General features: G+C 48.8%; 1 protein-coding gene across 12 annotated transcripts in view; it reads left to right on the forward strand.

Moving 5' to 3' along the window:
- The window catches only part of syne1b (spectrin repeat containing, nuclear envelope 1b), an 834787-nt gene that overhangs the window by 687881 nt on the left and 124753 nt on the right, over positions 1 to 22153 (forward strand). For all 12 annotated transcript variants that reach the window (XM_085981815.1, XM_085981811.1, XM_085981814.1 and 9 more), the window contains 2 exons: positions 3889 to 4047; positions 5773 to 5939. In XM_085981815.1, the coding sequence (XP_085837941.1) occupies positions 3889 to 4047; positions 5773 to 5939 (326 nt within the window). The remainder of the gene's footprint in view (positions 1 to 3888; positions 4048 to 5772; positions 5940 to 22153) is intronic.

The following is a 22153-nucleotide window of genomic DNA, read 5'->3' on the forward strand; positions in this document are numbered from 1 at the left end:
TCACCGGCACAGAAAGCAGAATGGCCGCGAGCTGTCAAAAGCTGCAGCCTTCTGCTTTCTGTTCTGGAGAGATTTCTAACTGAGTCTGTGGAGAAGGACTCAAGTTAGAAGTCAGATTGTCAGTGTTTGACAGCTTCACAAAGCTGCAGTATATGATAGAAAGAAGCAAGAGCAATTACGTCCCAAAGTGTTTTACAGCCAATTAAGTACTTTTGAAATATAGTCACTGTTGTAATGCAAAATTCACGCAGCAAGGTCCCACAAGCAGCAATGTGATAAATAACCAGATAATATGTTTTAGTGATGTTGGTTGAGGGATAAATATTGTCCAGGACTCCTCGGCTCTTCTTCAGGGCTGACAGGGCCTTGGTTTAATGTCTCACCTGAAAGACGGCATCTCTGACAGTGCAGCACTCCCTCCAGTGTCAGCCTGGATTAGGTGCTCAAGTCTGTGAAGTGGGACTTGAACCTTCGAAATCAGAGGCGAGCCTGCTACCACTGAGCCAAGGATGACACTTCAAGAATTTATTTAAAGCCAGAAATGGATTCTTAGAGGACAGAGTGTAGCGAGACTTATTAATCTCTCACTACATGATTAATCATTTGTCAAACATTTTGACAAGCTCTATTATATCACACAGTTAAAATATTTCTTAAAAAGTGAATCAGCATCACTGGATATGTGAAAATCTCTCCAGTTTGCCGCCCCACCTATGGTATAAATATAAATTTGTAAATTAATTGGATAATAAAATCATTAAGTAAGAGATTATTTTCTTGGTTTAGTCAGTATCGAACGAATTTGCAGAGTGTCATCTCCTAGCTGCCTTTCTGAAGGTCTGCAGCAGAGAGTTCTGTCACCAGTTATTTTCTGGTGTAGTATTTGCATCCGAACAGACCGCAACAGGAAGTGTGTTAATCTCTGACCCTGAGGAAGGTCACCTGACAGCAGACGATAGGAAGTAATGCGAGCAGGTTCGTCTGGAATGCTTTTGTCGTGCAGTTCAGGTTTTACAATGTACAGTAGATCCCTTTGAAAGAATTAAATATTGCGATTAGGGCTGGTACCTTGCCCGCCTTCTAAATAGTGAAGGTTCGGTGATGGGGCAGGTCTTCAGTAGTGAGACTTTAAGACTGATGGGTGATGGAGGTGGCTATTGCGAGTATGCTTGTTAGAGTGGCACTCAGCTTCCTCTTGGGTTAGATATGAGTGTGCATGTATCGATGCCTATACTTCCTGTCAAGCGCTTGGAATCTATGCGCAATGCACCTGATGACATTTAGTGACTTGGTTTGACTTTTTAAATCCGTACGTACATTTAATTTTAATGAGAATATTCATCCATAATTAATGTAAGCTGAGTATCCGAGAATGATTCCCTAATGGCTAAACTGTCTTTATAAATAAGGCTCCTTGGGGAAAAATTGGGCGCTGACGGGAGGCGCAAAGCAACTAGCGCCCGGGCACGGTGCCGTCCGCGGAATTCAGCGGGAGGTTAGCGGCGCGGTCATCGCCGTGCGCAGCGCCCAGGCAGCGCCCTGGCCGCGATCTTCGGGAGCGCCCCCTGACTTACCGCCGGACGCTGTGTCCAACGGGGTCAGGGGGGCCTACCTGCGGCCGGGAAGGCGCTATTTAAAGGCGAGGTGCGGGCGGCCATTTTTGTTGCTGGCTGCCTGCCAGCACCTGCCTCCATTGCTGTCCTCGGTCTCCTTACCCACCCCCCCATGGAGTGCCGGCTGCACTGCATGAGCCCGGCACTTCTCTTGACTGCCGGGCTCTTTTGCCGGCACTACTGATCCCCGAGGGCCCAGCTGGGCCCCGGGTCGCGCTGCGCAAGGCCCCTTCCCTTTAAGAAGGGGAGGAAGGCCTGCAATACATAGAAACATAGAAGATAGGAGCAGGAGTAGGCCATTCGGCCCCTCAAGCCTGCTCTGCCATTTAATGAGATCATGGCTGATCATCCAAATTCAGTACCCTGTCCCTGCTTTCTCCCCATATCCATTGATCACTTTAGCCTTAAGAAATATATCTAACTCCTTCTTGAACATATTTAATGAATTGGCCTGAACTGCCTTCTGTGGTAGAGAATTCCACAAGTTCACCACTCTCTGGGTGACGAAATTCCTCCTCATCTCTGTCGTAAATGGTTTATACCTTATCTTTAGACTGTGACTCCTGGTTCTGGACTCCCCCGCCATCGGGAACATCCTTCCTGCATCGAGTCTGTCTAGTCCTGTTAGAATTTTAGAAGTTTCAATGAGATCCCCTCTCATTCTTCTAAACTCCAGCGAATATAAGCCCAATCGACCCAATCTCTCCTCATACGTCATTCCTGCCATCCCAGGTATCAGTCTGGTGAATCTTCGTTGCACTCTCTCCATGGCAAGAACATCCTTCCTCAGATAAGGCGACCAAAACTGCACACAATACTCAAGGTGTGGTCTTACCAAGGCCCTGTACAACTGCAGCAAGACATCCTTGCTCCTGTACTCGAATCCTCTCGCTACGAAGGCCAACATGCCATTTGCCTTCTTAACCGCCTGCTGCACCTACATGCTTACTTTCAGCAACTGGTGCACAAGGACACCTAGGTCTCATTGCACTTCCCCTTCTCCCAATCTATTGCTGTTCAGATAATAATCTGCCTTCCTGTTTTTGCCACCAAGTGGAGAACCTCGCATTTATCCACATTATACTGCATCTGCCATGCATCTGCACAATCACCCAACCTGTCCAAATCATACTGGAGTTTCTCTGCATCCTCCTCACAGCACACACGCCCACCCAGCTTTGTGTCATCTGCAAACTTGGAGATATTACATCTAGTTCCCTCGTCTAGATCATTAATATATATTGTGAATAGCTGGGGTCCTAGCGCTGCGATATTGACTCGGAGCGCCCTAAGAGGGATGCGGGGCGCTTCCAGTAGCACCCCGCTTCCCTCTTGGGGCGCAACCACTCAGTATCTGGCACGGGGGTGCTAATTATTCTAGGGCGCTACTCAATTTTTAACCCTTTGGGGGAAAAATTCAGTTGTTTGCGCCTCCTGTTAGCGCCTTAAGAGGGCGCTAATGGGGCACAAAGCAACCAGCGCCCGGGCACGGCGATGTTTGTGCTGCTCGCGAAATTAACTAGACATTTTGCGGCGGCGCTAAACACTACCGACATGATCTCCTGCGCCGGCAGATCGTGACGTCAGTCGAGTGTGCAATGCCCCGGACCAGATGTTGAGTGGCGTCCCCTGCCATACCGCCTGCCGCTAGCAACGACAGGTTGAGGGGAGCGTTTTGCAGTCAGAAAGGGCCTGGTGGAGCGCTATTTAAAGGTGACCGCTACCTGCCTTTTTTTGTAGGTGACTCCTGACTTGTGCCTTGTAGTGGAGGGGCTTTGCGGAGTCAGGAGCAACGTTCCCTCTAAGCTGCGCTGCCGCACAGCTGTCTGCTGGTCCTGCGCAGCCCGGGACCGGCTTTTCCAGTGTAAAATTTTGTGCATTTGCGAAACTTTGAGTGGTCCGCGCAGCCCGTTAAAGGGACCGCGCACCAAAATTTAATATTAGGGAGAACATTGGTCAGGAAGTGAGCCACTCGCTGCAGAATACCCAACCTCTGAGCTGCTCTCATAGCCAAGGCATTTATGTGGCTGGTCCAGTTAAGTTTCTGGAGGAAACCTGACAAGGCGTCATACAAATTTGTGCAAGAAAGGAGTTGAGTTTTTAATTCAATAATGTAAGTAGTTTATGATTGTAGATATGGGAGCATTGTTGTGTCAGTGTTGAAATGTATCCTGTTGGCAGAAGTTATATTAGTAACTTAATTAATATTTCATGCGCATTTGTTTTTTTTTGTAACGTGCATAAGTGTGAGCCTTCTGCTGTTGTAAATCCCCAGGTCTTGCTACGCAGACAGTTGGTAACAGAGAAACTAAACGAGTGGGCACTGTTCAATGAGAAGAACAAGGAGCTGTGCGAGTGGCTGACCCTAATGGAAAGCAAAGTGTCACAGAATGGCGATATCAGCATCGAGGAGATGATTGAGAAACTGAAGAAGGTAAATTCTGAAACTCTACCCTAGCTGTTTGTGGAGCATTTATTAAGTCCTGTTACTTAGAACACACAGGCCCATATTTTCCTTGTTTTTTAAGTGCACAGGTGCAGCAAGTCACGGGCATTTCTACAGAGGCAGAGATCTCCCTGAGTGGAGTGCGCTCGTAATTTAGATGATTTGATGACTCAATCTTTATTTTAGCACTACATTTCCCATTTGGTATTCAAATTATTCAGATTTTTTTTTAAGGCAGAAAAATGACTTATCAGGTAGAAGACTATAAGCTTTGTACAGATTGACAAACAGTCTGGTGTATGCTAGCTCTAAACTACACATTGATTTTAAAATTGAACTTAAAAATGCAGGCCCTGCCTGCGTCTAAAACGGAGAAATAGGTTGGCGTTTTGGATGAGGCCTGTTGTCAGAGAACATTGGGGGCAAGTAACTTTCTCCCCCTTAAACAAAATCAACATTCTGCCTGTTAGCTATCTCTACTGGGAGCTGCTTTAACATTTGTTTGGGGGGAAGGGGGAGGGGAAAGAGCAAGAAATCGAAACAATGGCATTTGGGGTTTGTGTGTGCACAGAACTTGGATGCATTCTGCACAGAGAGGGGCCATGGAACTGCATGACTGGATGAAGAAAGCAAAGGCCCTGAGGCCATCCTAGCTGACTCCATCAGGATTCATTTTAAGCTACCCACCCCCTGGTGGAATGGATCGCCAGCCCGTTGCAGATCCAGCCTGAGTTTGATCCCATTGAAGTCAACGGAGCGGGAATCGGGCAGGTTCTACAAAGGACGGACAATCCGCTCCGCCGAGTTACCACCCGGGGGTGAAACTGAAAATTGCACCCCCCCACCAACCTCCCCACTGTTTATCTAATTCCAAGCACAAGGTCCTTGTGAATACAAGAGCAGGGGAGGTTATGCTTCAACTGTATAAAACACTAGTTAGGCCTCAGCTAGAGTACTGCGTGCAGTTCTGGTCACCACATTACAGGAAAGATGTGATTGCACTAGAGAGGGTACAGAGGAGATTTACAAGGATGTTGCCAGGAGTAGAGAATCTTAGCTATGAAGAAAGACTGGATAGGCTGGGTCTGTTTTCCTTGGAACAGAGGAGGCTGAGGGGAGACCTTATTGAGGTGTATAAAATTATGAGGGGCATAGATAAAGTGGATAGAAAGGACCTATTTCCCTTAGCCGAGGGGTCAGAAACCAGGGGGCACAGATTTAAAGTAATTGGGGGAAGGTTTAGAGGGGATTTGAGGGGGAATTTCTTCATCCAGAGGGTTGTGGGGGTCCGGAACTCACTGCCTGAAAGGATGGTAGAGGCAGGAACCCTAACCACATTTAAAAAGTACTTGGATGTGCACTTGGGATGCTCTAACCTGCAGGGCTATGGACCAAGAGCTGGGAAGTGGGATTAGGCTGGATAGCTCTTTGTTGGCCGGCGCGGACACAATGGGCCGAAATGGCCTCCTTCCGTGCTGTAACTTTCTATGATTCTATGAATTCTCCTGTATGGGGGCAAGACAACCTCACAAATGGTGCAGGAACTTGAAGATGATGAGCTTGGACTTCAGTCAATTGAACCTGCCAATTCAGCCCAATTTGTTGGCATTCAAATGCCTTTTCCCTTCCAGCTGCGTTGAGTCAAACACTGCCTTATTGATCATCGTCAGCAGAATGCTAATCTCTAACAGGACTCTCCTACGTTGTCCACAGGACTATCAGGAGGAAATCACGGCAGAGAGAAAGAACAAGATGCAGCTGCAGCAGATGGGCCAGAGACTGGTCCGAGCAAGTCACGAGAGCAAAGCGTCAGAGATAGAGTACAAACTGGGCAAGGTTGATGACCGCTGGCAGCATCTGCTGGACCTGATTGGCGCCAGGTGAGACATGTACAGCACCTGTTAGACCTGATTGACACCTGTCAGACCTAATATATCATCTGCAGGGCAGTAATACTGAATAATGAATGTCATTTTAAATTTGAGGTCTTATAGACCGAGTAATTACAGGCCAGTCAGCCTAACCTCGGTGGTGGGAAAATTATTGGAAAGACTTCTGAAGGACAGGATAAATCTTCATTTAGAAAGACATGGATTAATCAAGGATAGTCAGCATGGATTTGTTAAGGGAAGGTTGTGTCTGACAAACTTGATTGAATTTTTTGAGGAGGTAACAAGGAGGGTGAATGAGGGTAGAGCATTTGATGTAGTGTATATGGACTTTAGCAAGGCTTTTGATAAGGTTCCACATGGCAGACTAGTCACGAAGTTAAAAGCCCATGGGATCCAAGGCAAAGTGTCAAGTTGGATTCAAAACTGGCTCGGAGGCAGGAAGCAGAGGGTAATGGTTGATGGGTGTTTTTGTGACTGGAAGGCTGTTTCCAGTGGGGTTCCACAGGGCTCAGTACTAGGTCCCTTGCTTTTTGCGGTGTATATATATCAATGATCTAGACTTGAATATAGGGGGTATGATTAAGAAGTTTGCAGATGATACTAAAATCGGCTGTGTGGTTGATACTGAAGAAGGAAGCTGTAGACTGCAGGAAGATATTAATAAATTGGTCAGGTGGGCAGAACAGTGGCAAATGGAATTCAATCCGGAGAGGTGTGAGGTAATGCATTTGGGGAGGGCTAACAAGGAAAGGGAATACACATTAAATGGTAGGATACTGAGTAGTGTGGAGGAACAAAGGGACTTTGGAGTGCATGTCCACAGATCCCTGAAGGTAACAGGCCAAGTAGATAAGGTGGTTAAGAAGGCATATGGAATGCTTGCCTTTATTAGCCATGGCATAGAATACAAGAGCTGGGGGGGTTATGCTTCAACTGTATAAAACACTAGTTAGGCCTCAGCCAGAATACTGCGTGCAGTTCTGGTGGTCACATTACAGGAAAGATGTGATTGCACTAGAGAGGGTACAGAGGAGATTTACAAGGACGTTGCCAGGAGTAGAGAATCTTAGCTATGAAGAAAGACTGGATAGGCTGGGTCTGTTTTCCTTGGAACAGAGGAGGCTGAGGGGAGACCTTATTGAGGCGCATAAAATTATGAGGGGCCTAAATAAAGTGGATAGAAAGGACCTATTTCCCTTAGCAGAGGGGTCAAAAACCAGGGGGCACAGATTTAAAGTAATTGGTGGAAGGTTTAGAGGGGATTTGAGGGGAAATTTCTTCACCCAGAGGGTTGTGGGGGTCTGGAACTCGCTGCCTGAAAGGGTGGTAGAGGCAGGAACCCGAACCACATTTAAAAAGTACTTGGATGTGCACTTGGGATGCTCTAACCTGCAGGACCAAGAGCTGGGAAGTGGGATTAGGCTGGATAGCTCTTTGTTGGCCGGCACGGACACGATGGGCCGAAATGGCCTCCTTCTGTGCTGTAACTTTCTATGATTCTATGATTTTCTTCACCATTTTATTGAAAGGCATCATTGTGCCTACAGGTCTACTCCTTTCTGGTTTGTCTTTAGCTATGGCTGAGGGAATCCCGGCAAGTATATTTTTTGGATCACCCCCAGCTGCAGGAGATCTGAGCATCGGAAATGGACGCCATGGGTCTTACTGCAATATAGGCCCATCAATTGTCTCTTTATCTCACGTGGGTTGGATTACAAAGGGGAAGAAGTTATGCTTCAGTTGCACAGAACTCTGGTTAGACCTCATTTGTAGCACTGCGTTCAGTTCTGGGCACTGCACCTGAGGAAGGATATACTGGCCTTGGGGAGGGGGGGGTACAGCAGATTCACTGGAATGATACCGGGGCTAAAAGGGTTAAATTATGAGGACAGATTGCATCAACTTGCCTTGCATTCCCTTGAGTATAGAAGATTAAGGGGTTAACTGATTGAGGTGTTTACATTGATAAAAGGTGTTAATAGGGCAGATGTGGAGAAACTATTTCCTCTGGTGAGGAAATCCACACTTTAGGAAGGCTGTCAAGGTCTTAGAAAGGGTGCAAAGGAGATTTACTGGAATGGTCCCGGGGATGAGGGACTAGAGAAACTGGGCTTGTTCTCAAAGCAGAGAAGGTTAAGAGGAGATTTGATAAAGGTGTTCAAATTCATGAAGGGTATTGATAGAGTAAATAAGGAGAAACTTTTCCCAATGGCTGAAGTGTTGGTTAATGTGGGACACAGATTTAAGGTGATGTTCCTGTGCTTTAACTGAGGGGCTTGCTACGCCACTTCAGAGGGCTGTTAAGAGTCAACCACGTTGGGGTGGGCCTGAAGTCACATATAGGCCAGACCGAGTAAGGACGGCAGGTTTCCTTCCCTAAAGGACATTAGTGAACCACTTGGGTTTTTAACGACAGTCCTAGTTTCCTGGTCACTTTTACTGATACCAACTTTTTAATTTCCATTTTTTTTAAAAAGCACTGAATTCAAATGGTGGGATTTGAACTTGTGTTTCCTGAAATTGCTAGTCCAAGCACCTAGATTACTAGTCCAGTAACATCACCACTGCACTACCATACCCCTTGGATTTTATACTCCAGCAGTACTGTGATACATTTTAGCCTGTGAATGAATCCGATAGTTTTCTTTAGAACAGGACAGTAGCGCACTGGTTTAGGAGACTTGAAGATTGCGTATCGTGAACTATTAAAGTGATCCCTTTCTTAAAAAAGGAAATGGCCGCAGCACGAGACAACCCACAGTTGCGGTCACAGATCTCCTTCCATAGTTGCCCAACCTGCTGGAGCTGAGCTCTATGGAGAACATTTTGATTTTGATTTTTGTCAGAAACATAAAAATCAAATGATAATCATCTGCTGTCATGTAATTAAACAGCTGGCAGATCCTTGGGCAGCTGCTTCTGCCATTTTGTCCACTTTCCTTGCCTGGTGTTACAAAGGACTCAGTGTTGTGCCGCTCATCTGTCCAAGTGGGCACATTTTCTTCCACTTGAATTGGATGTGGAGCTGCTGCTGAGCACACTGCTGGGGTTATCATTCGTACAGAAACATTGAACTGTCTACCGTCCAAACACTCACTGCACACTGACTGTTTCTACTTAGCGGGGAGAGTGAGAGACACACACACCAAAGCAAAAATAGGTAGTAGCATGCCCAATGGCTGTATTCTGAAACATTTCCTAGAATCAGGAGTTAGACTGCGCATTTCCCTTGATATAATGGTAAAACTCCAGTAATGTTTGACTGTGCCAGACCGCAGTGAATCTCTATCTTCATAAATATAGGGCTATTACACCAGTCACTGAAAGCAAACATGCAGGTGCAGCAAGCAGTTAGGAAGGCAAATGGTATGTTGGCTTTCATTGCAAGAGGATTTGAGTACAGGAGCAAGGATGTCTTACTACAGTTATACAGGGCCTTGGTGAGACCACACCTGGAGTACTGTGTGCAGTTTTGGTCTCCTTACCTAGGAAAGGATATACTTGCCACAGAGGGAGTGCAACGAAGGTTCACCAGACTGATTCCTGGGATGACAGGACTTTCGTATGAGGATAGATTGGGTCGACTAGGCCTGTATTCACTAGAGTTTAGAAGAATGAGAGGGGATCTCATTGAAACGTATTAAAATTCTGACAGGGCTAGACAGACGGGATGCAGGGAGGATGTTTCTCCTAGCTGAAGGTCTAGAACAAGGGGTCACAGTCTCAGGATATGGGGTAGGACTTTTAGGACTGAGATGAGGAGAAATTTCTTCACTCAGAGGGTGGTGAACCTGTGGAATTCTCTACCACAGAAGGCTGTGGAGGCCAAGTCACTGAATATATTTAAGAAGGAGATAGCAGATAGATTTCTAGACACAAAAGGCATCAAGGGGTATGGGGAGAGAGTGGGAATATGGTATTGCGATAGAGGATCAGCCATGATCATATTGAATGGCGAAGCAGGCTTGAAGGGCCGAATGGCCTACTCCTCCTATTTTTCTATGTTTCTATTTGTTTTGTAGTCACTGAAGGGGTTACGCTTGTGCTCACTCTGAGAATGCAGCTTATGATTGGTATACGTGACATATCGCCACAAGTGCACCGATTATTAACATCTTTATTACAGTCAGAGAACTTCTTTCATTTCTAACAGTTCAACTTCTTTAAATAAAGAACTTGCATTTCTATAGCGCCTTTCACAGCCTCAGGACGTCCCAAAGTGCTTTACAGCCAATGAGGTACTTTTGAAGAATAGTCAGTGTTGTAATGTAGGAAACGCAGCAGCCAATGTGATAATGACCAGATCATCTGTTTTTAGTGATGTTGGTTGGGGGATAAATATTGGCCAGAAGACTGATCTGATTTAGTTGCTTTTCTCCAATATCAGTACAACAGAGTGTAAAATAATTTTAATATTTTTTTTTGAAGTGGCATGTTTGATGAATGGATTGTGATGTTTTGGAGACGACAGGGCTGTGTTGTCCTAATTCTTGAACTATTAGTATGAAACCAGGAGACTGATTTCAGGTGACTAAGCACCTTGGGACGTTTCACTACTTTACAGGTGCTATATAAATGCACGTTGTTGCTTCACTCTACTTTATGGCATTTAACCCGACTGGTTCAAGTGTGAGCAGTATGGATGAGAATGGTCTCTGGAGATTTTGAATCCCTCAGTGGTATCTGGAACCTGTGCCCTTGTACCATACTTTGATGTAGAAAGGCAAAGATTTAAAACAAATGTAAAATTTTGTTATTATATTTGAAGATTTCAAAATTATGTCAAACCATTAAACAGCACAAGGCAAGTGATTCCACTTTTTGAAAAATGTTTAATCTAATGCATCCTTCCATCCCCCTGATGTCATACTGGATAAATATGCATTTAAAAAAAAAGGCTTGCATTTAGAATCTTAGGAAGGTCGGAACATAGGAATAGGATTGGCCTTTCAGCCTGTTCAGCCATTCAATTAAATCATGGCTGACCTATATCGTAACTCCACCTACCTGCCCTGGTTCCATAATCCTTAATACCCTTACCCAACAAAAATCTGTCAATCTCAGTTTTGAAATTTTCGGATGACCCCCCAGCCTCAACAGCTTTTTGAGGGAAATATAGCGCCTTTTCCGACCTCGGGACGTTCCAAAGCGCTTTACAGCCAATAAAGTTCTTTTGAGGTGTAGTCACTGTTGTAAATTGTGGGCAACAGCTGTTTGCCCATCCCTAGTTGCCATGAGGGCATTGAGTCAACTATATAGTGTGGGACTGGAGTCACATGTAGGCCAGACTGACGGCAGTTTCCCTTCAATGAAGGATATTAGTGACCCAGTTGGATCTTTACAACAATCCAACAGTTTGTCATGGTCACTTTTTCTGCTGTCAGTCTACAAATGACTAGATTTATTGAATTCAAATTCACAACTTGCTATGATGGGATTATGAACTCATGATCTCTGGGTTAGCAGTCTAGTACCAGAACCATTAGACTTCTGCACCTTATCTACCATATATTAGGAAATTGTAGTCTTACTTCTGGTCAAACTTATGCTTTGTTTAGAGAGTGGTAGTTGGGTACTTAATAATGGTTTGATAAAGGCCAAAAATGTATCTAGATGTTGAGCAAAGAATCCCAGCAGCAATATATTAGACAGCTCTTGTTGGAGTCGACAGAAATCAACAGGCTGAGACTTTTCTTTAAGCAAAAACAAAACGTGTCTTATTTTAATCAATCTCCACGAGGTCTGAAGGCTCAGCCCCGTGCAGGGGCTATGACGTCATCACGCAACCGACGTCATGACGTCATCATGTTCCCGACGCTCTTAAAGGGACCCTGCACCAATAACCCAACCCAGCATGTACATATCACAACATTGCTATACAAGGTGAATTATGTTTAGGTACATATACAGGAAACTTTGTGCTATCCGGCACCGACGGGACCGAGCTGTTGTCGTTCCCTCAAAACTGCCGGACACACCAGCGTTAATGTTGAAGCATACGGAGCTTTTCATCTCCGTATCTGACAACAAACACTGTTGCTTAGCAACAGCTTCTAAACAGTCGGCCCGTACCTTGGAAGCGTCTCTCTGAAGCTGTTGCTAAGCTACAGAGACTTTGCAGAGCCTGACTGTTGAAAAAAAAGCCACGAGAAGAAAAAAAACCTACGAGAAGAAAAAAAACACCTACGAGAAGAAAAAAAACCTAACAAAATGGCTCCTGATTTTTGCCGGTGGCTCGAGCTTGCCGGACATTTAGCCTCCGGATAACACAAAGTTTCCTGTAACGGCATTGGCTATACATTGTGTTATTGTCCCTATGTGGTCTCCGCTACATACGTCCCCCCAGAATTCACTAGTACTGGCAATGTCAGTTGTTGGGGGGGGCCGGATCATACGGCTGGAACGGCTCCTTAATTCCGGGGTGGGGACCGGGGGGTTCGTCGGCACCCGATGGTGAACGGAGGGTGCAGAAACCGGAGGTCAGCCCCGCCTCTGGGGCTGTGCCAACTCAACGGGTCGGTCCAGATCCAGGTGGGCCGGCTTAAGATGGTCCACGGAAATGCAGTCCGGCTTACCGCCGACATCCACGACGGAGGTCTTGTCCCCAGTTTCCAGGACACGGAATGGTCCATCGTAAGGTGGCTGAAGAGGTCCCCGGTGGGCGTCGTGACGGACGAAAACGTACTCCGCCGCACGAAGGTCGAGCGGAACGTGGGACTGCGGGAGGCCGTGCTGCGACGTGGGCACCGGAGCAAAAACCTTGGCGTTGTCCAGAAGGTCGGACCGCTGACGGGCTGCGGACCAAGGCTCCATTGCGTTGGGGACAAAATCCCCGGGAACCCGCAGCGGCTGTCTGTGGACGAGCTCGGCGGACAAGGATTGGAGGTCCTCCTTGGGAGCGGTCCTGAGTCCCAGCATGACCCACGGGAGTCTGTCGATCCAGCCATCGTCCCGGAGGCTGGTTCGGAGCGCGGCCTTCATGGAGCGATGAAACCGTTCGCACAGCCCGTTAGCATGAGGGTGGTAAGCTGTGGTACAGTGGAGTTTCAACCCGAGGCCACGGGCAACAGCGTTCCAGAGCTCTGACGTGAACTGGGGCCCCCGGTCGGAGGAAATGTCAGATGGGGCGCCGAACTGGGCGACCCAAGTGCTGATGAACGCCCGAGCCACATCGGCGGCCGTCGTTAAAGACAGCGGGATGGTTTCCGGCCATCGGGTGGTTCTGTCGACCATTGTGAGGAGGTGGGTGAACCCGCGGGAGGGCGGCAGGGGCCCCACCAGGTCCACGTTAACGTGGTCGAACCGCCTCTCAGGCACCGCGAAAGGTGCCAACAGGGCTTTAGTATGGCGATGTACTTTCGAGCGTTGGCATACCACAGAGGTGCTGGCCCAGTCGCAAACGTCTTTCCTGAGCCCGTGCCAGACGAATTTGGCCGCCACCAGCTTCTGTGACGGCTTCCTGCCCGGGTGGGAAAGATTATGGACGGCGTCGAATACTTGCCGTCTCCACCCTTCGGGCACGACGGGACGTGGCTGCCCAACGGAGACGTCACACAGGAGTGTGGTGCCGGCAGCGTCGAACGCGACGTCTGCTAGTTGAAGGCCCATGACCGCCGTCCTGTAGGCCTGGACGTCCGGGTCGGAGGCCTGGTCGGCCGCCATGCGGGTGTAGTCGATGCCGAGGTGCACGGCGCTGGCGACGGCTCGGGAGAGACAGTCGGCGACGGGGTTGTCTTTCCCAGCCACATGCTGGATGTCCGTTGTAAACTCCGAAATGAAGGCCAACTGGCGTTGCTGACGGGCCGACCACGGCTCGGAGGCTTTGGCCATGGCGAAGGTCAACGGCTTGTGGTCCACGAACGCCGTGAACGGGCGGGCCTCCAGCAGGAAACGGAAGTGTCGGACGGCGAGGTAGAGGCCGAGAAGCTCGCGATGAAAGGTGCTGTACTTCCGCTCGTTGGAGCGGAGCTGCCAGCTGAAGAAGGCGAGTGGCTGCCAGGCGCCGTTGACCCACTGTTCATGGATGGCGCCGACCGCATAGTCCAAGGCATCGGTGAGAGCGATCGGCGCATCAGGCAACGGATGCACCAGCATGGTCACGTTAGCCAGGGCCCTTTTCGTACTGTGAAAGAATTGGCCATCATCATCAGACCAGTTGACGGCGAGTTTGTCGGGCTTGCCTTTGAGGGCCTCGTAAAGGGGCCGCATAAGCTGGGCTGCTCGGGGGACGAAACGATGGTAAAAGTTCACCATGCCCAAAAACTCCTGCAGGGCCTTCACGGTGAGGGGTTGCAGGAAGTCCATCATGGCCTCCACTTTCGATGGGAGTGGCACCGCCCCGTCCTTCGTGATGCGGTGCCCGAGAAAGTCGATTGAGGACAGCCCGAACTGGCACTTGGCCGGGTTGACGATTAGGCCATGTTGGCTGAGTCGTTCCAAAAGAGTCCGGAGGTGAGACACATGTTCCGTCCTGGAGGCGCTGGCGATGAGGATGTCGTCCAGGTATACGAACAGGAACGTCAGGCCCCGTAACACGGTGTCCATTAGGCGTTGAAAAGCCTGTGCGGCGTTTTTGAGGCCGAATGGCATGCGGAGAAATTCGAATAGCCCGAACGGGGTGATCACCGCAGTTTTCGGGATGTCCTGCGGCCGGACGGGGACCTGGTGGTAACCCCGGACGAGGTCCACTTTCGAGAATACCACTTTCCCGGCCAGGCGGGCGGAAAAGTCCTGGATGTGTGGAATCAGATAGCGGTCGGGCGTCGTTGAGGCGCCGGTAGTCTCCGCACGGGCGCCACCCACCACCTGGTTTCGGGGCGATGTGGAGGGGTGAAGCCCACAGATTGTTCGACCGGCGGATGATGCCGAGGCGCTCCATGGTGTCGAACTCGGCTTTGGCGATAGCGAGCTTCCCCGGGTCGAGGCGCCGAGCACGGGCGTAGACGGGCGGACCGGTGGTCGAAATGTGGTGTTCTACCCCGTGTTTAGTGGCAGCGGACGAGAACGTGGGTTTCGTAAGGTCCGGGAACTGGGCGAGGAGGCGGGAAAACTCGTCGGAGGCCGAGAGTGCGCTGGACAACTGTGTCGTGCTGGACCCACTGAGGGAACACGGGAGCGAGCTGAAGGTTTCCGCGTTGATGAGACGTCGGTTCTTGACGTCCACCAAAAGGCCATTGGCGCAGAGGAAGTCAGCGCCGAGAAGGGGGGGTGGACACTTTTGCCGTGACAAAGTCCCAGGTGAACCATTGCCCGCCAAAACAAAGCGCCACGTTCCGTTTCCCGAAGGTGCGGATGGAACTGCCGTTGGCGGCTTCGAGGACGGGGCCATGGTTCCCCCCTTGAATGTCGATGGTTGACGCAGGCAGGACGCTCACCTGGGTGCCCGTGTTGCAAAGGAAACGACGTCCGGAGTCGGTGTCTGTAATAAACAACAAACTGCCTCAACGGCCGACAGCCATAGCAGCCGACGAGTGGTCTTTAGTTTGCTTCGACGCGGGAAAACTGCACGGGGGCCGGCACTTCCTGGCTTTGGGGCCGAACTGTGCATGGTAAAAGCAGAGGCTTGAGGGTTGCCGCCGTTGGGCTGTATCAGTGGGGGCAGGGCTCCGCGTGGCCACGCAGTACTGTTGCCCGGCGGAGAAAAATGTGTCAGCCTCCTTGGCCAGGTCGTGGAAATTGGTAGAGGAAGAGTTGGCTAACGCCGACCGTACCTGACCTGGCAGCTGTTGGAGGAACAGTTCCTTGAAGAGGAAGCACGGCGTGTGTGTGCCCAGGAGGGTCAGCATGTGGTCAATCAGCTCCGAGGGCTTGGAGTCGCCAAGCCCGGGCAGAGAGAGAAGCCGGCGTGCGCGCTCGGCTACGGTGAGTCCGAAAGTTCGTAAGAGGTGCGCCTTCAGCGTTTCGTATTTGTTGAGCTCCAGGGGGTTTTTGAGCAGGTTCACGATTCTGGCTGCGGTGGAGCTGCCGAGAGCAGAGACGACGTAGTAGTACCTTGTGTCGTCCACGGTGATGTCCCGGGTCGCAAATTGAGCCTCGGCCTGGGCGAACCAAGCGGCAGCCTGTTGTTCCCAAAACTCAGTTAATTTAACGGAAACGGCGTTCGCCGCCATTTCAGATGAGGTCTTTGGAATCGTCCAAAAGAGCAGCGGGGTCACCAATGTTGAAGTCGACAGAAATCAACAAGCTGAGACTTTTCTTTAAGCAAAAACAAAACGTGTCTTACTTTAATCAATCTCCACGAGGTCTGAAGGCTCAGCCCCGTGCAGGGGCTATGACGTCATCACGCAACCGACGTCATGACGTCATCACATTCCCGACGCCCTTAAAGGGACCCTGCACCAATAACCCAACCCAGCATGTACATATCACAACATTGCTATACAAGGTGAATTATGTTAAGTACATATAACAGCATTGGCTATACATTGTGTTATTGTCCCTATGTGGTCTCCGCCACACTCTGATTCATTTCCTGTTTGCTTATGATGAGGTCAAAGACAGTACTTGAACCATAATTCTTCTTAAAAAATATTTTGTGCTCAGCAACATTAGTGCTGGGGAATGGAATGACTCCATTTCAGGCACTCAGTGTTGGCATCAGGCATTTCCAGGGATGGTATAGTGCAGCCCGATGTAGAGTAAAGCTCCCTCCATCAGCCCCGACAGCTCACCTCCACCCCAGACTCAGAGGAATACTCCCTGTTGCAGCAGCGTAACCATCTTAATTGGCTCTCGCATCTGAGTAAGATTCCCCATTGGTGCCAAATCAGGGACAGTTCCATTGGTGCCAAATCAGGGGCAGTTCCATTGGTGCCAAATCAGGGGCAGTTCCATTGGTGCCAAATCAGGGACAGTTCCATTGGTGCCAAATCAGGGGCAGTTCCATTGGTGCCAAATCAGGGGCAGTTCCATTGGTGCCAAATCAGGGACAGTTCCATTGGTGCCAAATCAGGGGCAGTTCCATTGGTGCCAAATCAGGGGCAGTTCCATTGGTGCCAAATCAGGGACAGTTCCATTGGTGCCAAATCAGGGGCAGTTCCATTGGTGCCAAATCAGGGGCAGTTCCATTGGTGCCAAATCAGGGACAGTTCCATTGGTGCCAAATCAGGGGCAGTTCCATTGGTGCCAAATCAGGGGCAGTTCCATTGGTGCCAAATCAGGGGCAGTTCCATTGGTGCCAAATCAGGGGCAGTTCCATTGGTGCCAAATCAGGGACAGTTCCATTGGTGCCAAATCAGGGACAGTTCCATTGGTGCCAAATCAGGGGCAGTTCCATTGGTGCCAAAACAGGGGCAGTTCCATTGGTGCCAAATCAGGGACAGTTCCATTGGTGCCAAATCAGGGGCAGTTCTTCACAGCTGGTCAGTGCCCAATCAGAATTCTTTTAACAAAGAGCCGTTACAGACCAACAGAGGAGCCTCTCATCCAATGTTCCCCGTAATTTATTTTTGGGTGCGCGGCCCATTCACAGTTTCGCACATGCGTGAAAGGTCAGTGTCTAAGCCACAGTTCCCCTTACGACATCAACAACAACTTGCATTATATAGCGCCTTTAACGTAGTAAAATGTCCCCAGGCGCTTCACAGGAGCGTTATCAGACAAAATTTGACACCTAACCACATAAGGAGATATTAGGACAGGTGAGGGGTAGGTTTTAAAGGTGGGGAGATAGATGTGACGAGGCTTAGGGAGGGATTTCCAGAGAGGTGGAGAGGTTTAAGGAGGGAATTCCAGTGAAGGGCTAGGGTTACGTGAATGGTTTCATTAATGAACCAAGCAGGCTGGTCTAACACTCTGCAGGCCAGCCTGGCCTGGGGATCGGATTGCTGAGTCTGCCTCAGATGATTGGCTCGGTGTCAAATGCTTGACCCCGTAGTGACCCGCTGACCTACTCCTGAAGGAGGACAGCAATTGTTTGATCATTAACAACCCACAAGCTCAGGTTTAACCACTCACTGGTCAGACAGTAGGGATGAAGAGGTTCAGGGAGGGAATTCCAGAGCTTAGGGCCAAGACAGCTGAAGGCACGGTAGAACGATGAAAATTGTGGATGCGCAAGAAGCCAGAATTGGAGGAGCGCAGAGATCTCAGAGGGTTGTAGGGCTGGAGGAGGTTAGAGAGATTGGGAGGGGCGAGGCCATGGAGGGATTTGAAAACAGGAATGAGAATTTGAAAATGGAGGCGTTGCTGGACCGGGAGCTAATATAGGTCAGCGAGCACAGGGGTGGGTGTTGGGTGAACGGGACTTGATGCGAGTTAGGACCTGAGCAACAAGAGTTGTGGATGAGCTCAAGTTTACGGAGGGTGGTAGGCGGGAGGCCAGCCAACAGAGCACTGGAGTAGTCGAGTCTCGAGATAACAAAGGCATGGATGAGGGTTTCAGAAGTAGATGGGCTGAGGAAGGGGTGGGGACGGGCGATGTTATGGAGGAGGAGGTAGGCAGTCTTGGTGATAAAGTGATCAACACATGGATTGGAAGTCTGGGTGAACTAGAGAGGAGACAAAACTCCTGGAATCGTTTAAGAAGCAGTTGGATGGGGGAGGGGATGATGGCAGCTTTCTCAATGGATGAACTATGATAGACGCAATGACCTCCCTCATCTGTATCGTGCGAAAGTGTAGAAAAAATAAAATAAATTGCTTGAAATCAGGCGCGTGTGTAAATGTCCTGCCTGCTTCTGGATTAGAAATGCCAAACGGATCTGAAGGAGAGAGAATTACTGAAATAAGAAGCAGATTGTTGTCCTGTTAAATTAGACAGAGCTCTGTGTCTGTGTCGTTGGGAATTACAATTCAGATCATGGTTCTGCTTCCGTTTGAATCTGACCCTTGGACTGTGAGCCCTTTTAATAGGTTTTTAGCCTCGTCAGTGAATCAAGCAAGAGCTGGAATGAGGGGCTTTTTTTTTAAACTGCTGAAATAATCAGCCGCGCAGGCAGGAAATTCTCTGACTTGTGTTGGTTTAATGCTGCGGGGTCCTTTAGAGAGCTGAGGAGGTGCCCTGTCGATGGGGACCGATGAACAGTTCGTCCAAATATCGCTCGTCTCCCTATTGGAAGCGATTCGAGCCGCTTTGGGTCTCTCGTTCAGCTGGATTGTGGGAGGTTGGACAAAAGAGGTTTTGTTTGCAGTGAAATAAAGTGCTGGATTCCAAACGGACTGAGCTAAGTGCAAGAAACTGCTGCTGGGCCTCCAGGGATTGTTTCAGACCATGATAATGTCTGGTCATGCCGAACGGCGCATAAAATGGATCAAGTCAGCTTAACTCCTTTTATGCCAGAACTTTCTGAGTGACGATACAAGTAATCCAGCTTTCTACGGGGACCACATCCTTGGATCCAATGTGACGGGTTTAGATGCTGCCTATCCATTGGAGATGATTTACAGTTGACTTCACTGCTTTTTATGAGAAGGGAAGCCTGCTGTTTTGTTTTGCAGTTGCTGGTAAATGTATATGAGCCAAATTCTGTGAACGTGATCTCTCTACTTTGATAAGTTTTTTAAAAAAAACGTGTGTAGTCTGAATGAAGCAGCGATGATTTTCCAGTCGGGCTGTTTTAAGTGTTAAACTTGTCTGCCCTCAGGTCTCACAACTGCTCAGATCTCACTCCACTCCTGCTCTGTTTTACCTTTCGCCCTTCTCCCTGTTTTTTGTGAAATGATGTAGGTAGGATTTTGTGTTGAGTTGCCTGACCCTTTGTTAATGTGTTGTTGCAATTTTATCATTATAGCCATACTTAATATTTTCACTGCTGTTCTTTAAATCATTTTGTTGATTGTTTTATGATCTGAATTTAGTTCCATTTCAGGCATTGTAAGCCCTTTACATCAGAATAGAAAGATTTGCATTTATATAGCGCCTTTCACAACCTTAGGATGTCCCAAAGCGCTTCACAGTCACTGAAGTACTTGTAAAGCCACTGTTTTAATGTAGGGAAATGCAATAGCCAATTTGCCAATCAGGACCTGCATTACTCAGTTCATGACGAGTAAGGCTTGGCACACAATATTTGATTTAGATGTCTAGAAGCTCAAGCTAGCCGGCATGATGCAAGCTGCCCTGTGCAGGTACTTGTGCCGCACTGAGGGCATATGTCCATCTGATGAGGCAATTCTGAGCTCCGCTACCCATATCCAAACTCACACCAAGTCCTGCTCACCATCACCCCAGTCTTTGCTGACCTACACTGGCTCCCGGTTCCCCAATTTAAAATTCTCAACCGCGTGTTTAAGTCCCTTCATGGCCTCACTCTCTTTATCTCTGTAACTTCCTCCAGCCCTACAATCCGCCAAGAACTCTGCATTCCTCCAACTCTGGCCTCTTGTGCAGCTCCTTAATTCTATGCCGCACCATTGGCGGCCGCGCCTTCAGTCGTCTTGGCCCAAAGCTCTGGAATTCCCTCCCTAAACCTCTCTGCCTCTCCAGCTCCCTCTCCTCCTTCAAGGCCTTTCTTAAAACCCACTTCTTTGACCAGACTTTCGGTCAACCCTTCTAATAGCTCCTTCTTTGGCTCGTCATCGATTTTTCCCTGATTACGCCTCTGTGAAGCGCCTTGGAACGCTCTTCTACATTATAGGCGCAATATAAATGCAAGTTGTTGGTGAGGCTTGGGACAGGACAACAGCTGCTGGAAGTTGCTAGCTGCCTGCAGGGATAGGTGAATGTGTCTTCATAGATCCAGGGCTCAGTGCCTACCCTCGTTGGGTGGCAGAGAGGCAATCAGCTGCTGCTGACACTCAGCACCGCCAACTGATGGAAACAGTGTGCGATGGGATACGGTGTGTGACCGTGCTGTGTTTAGAAGAATGGTGGCAGCACCGCCACATGTTTTATGGTGCATTCTGCTGCTCACTGGCACTCGCGAGGAGCTCCGGGTATCCACCGTCTGACCAGCGAGGGGTCATACCTGTGCTTGTGGGTTGTCCCAATGATCAACCAATCACTGCCCTCCTTCAGCAGTAGGTCACTACGAGGTCAAGCGTTTGACACTGAGCCAATCGTCTGAGGCAGACTCGGTAATCCGATCCCCAGGCGAGGCCGACCAGCAGTAATGCAGCATGATAGACCTGCTTGACTCCTGAATAAAACCTAGGGGATTGGAGGTGTCACTGGGGGCCCTCTCCTCCAGCATATAAAATCATAGAATAGTACAGCACAGGAGACCATTCAGCCCATCGAGTCTGCGTCGGCTCGTTCGAAGAGTAATCCAGTTAGTCCCCCTCCCCCGCTCTTTCCCCATATCCCTGCAATTTTTTTCTCCTTCAAGTATTTTACCCAATTCCCTTTTGAAGGCAACGATTGAATCTGTAACTACCACCCTATCAGACAGTGCATTCCAAATCCTAGCCTCTCGTTGTATAAAACAGTTTTTCCTCGTGTCACCTCTGGTTCTTTTGCCAATCACCTTAAATCTGTGCCCTCAGGTTATCGACCCTTCGGCCATTGGAAACAGTTTCTCTTTATTTACTCTATTGAAACCCTTCATGATTTTAAACATCTCTATCAAATCTCTTCTTAGCCTTCTCTGCTCCAAGGAGAACAAACACAGCTTCTCCAGTTTTGTGTGATAATGCTCCTGTGAAGTTGTTGTTGCCAACCAAAACTGGATAAGCTGTGTTTGTTCTCCTCCACGGCCTCGCCCCTCCCTGTCTCTGTAACCTCCTCCAGCCCTACAACCCTCCGAGACTTTGCACTCCTCCAATTCTGGTCTATTGCAGATCCCCAATTTTCATTGCTACACCATTGGCGGCCGTACCTTCGGCTGACTGGGCCCGAAGCTCTGGAATTTCCTCCCTAAACATCTCTACTTCTCTCTTGTCCTTTAAGTCTCACCTTAACACCTACCTCTTTGAGCAAGCTTTAGGTCACCTGCCCTAATATCCCCTTGGTGCCAAATTTTGTCTGATAACCTTCCTGTGTACTACATTAAAGGCGCTATATAAATGCAAGTTGTTGTTGTATGTTTCCTGAGATTACCAGCTCAGAGCCCTGGTATGTTTCCTGAGATTACTAGCTCAGAGCCCTGGTATGTTTCCTGAGATTACTAGCTCAGAGCCCTGGTATGTTTCCTGAGATTATTAGCTCAGAGCCCTGGTATGTTTCCTGAGATTACTAGCTCAGAGCCCTGGTATGTTTCCTGAGATTACTAGCTCAGAGCCTGGGTCTGTTTCCTGAGATTACTAGCACAGAGATCTGGTAGGTT

Source organism: Somniosus microcephalus, chromosome 3, assembly GCF_052327205.1.
Source record: "Somniosus microcephalus isolate GS21.2 chromosome 3, FLI_Smic_1.0, whole genome shotgun sequence".
NCBI lineage: Eukaryota > Metazoa > Chordata > Chondrichthyes > Squaliformes > Somniosidae > Somniosus > Somniosus microcephalus.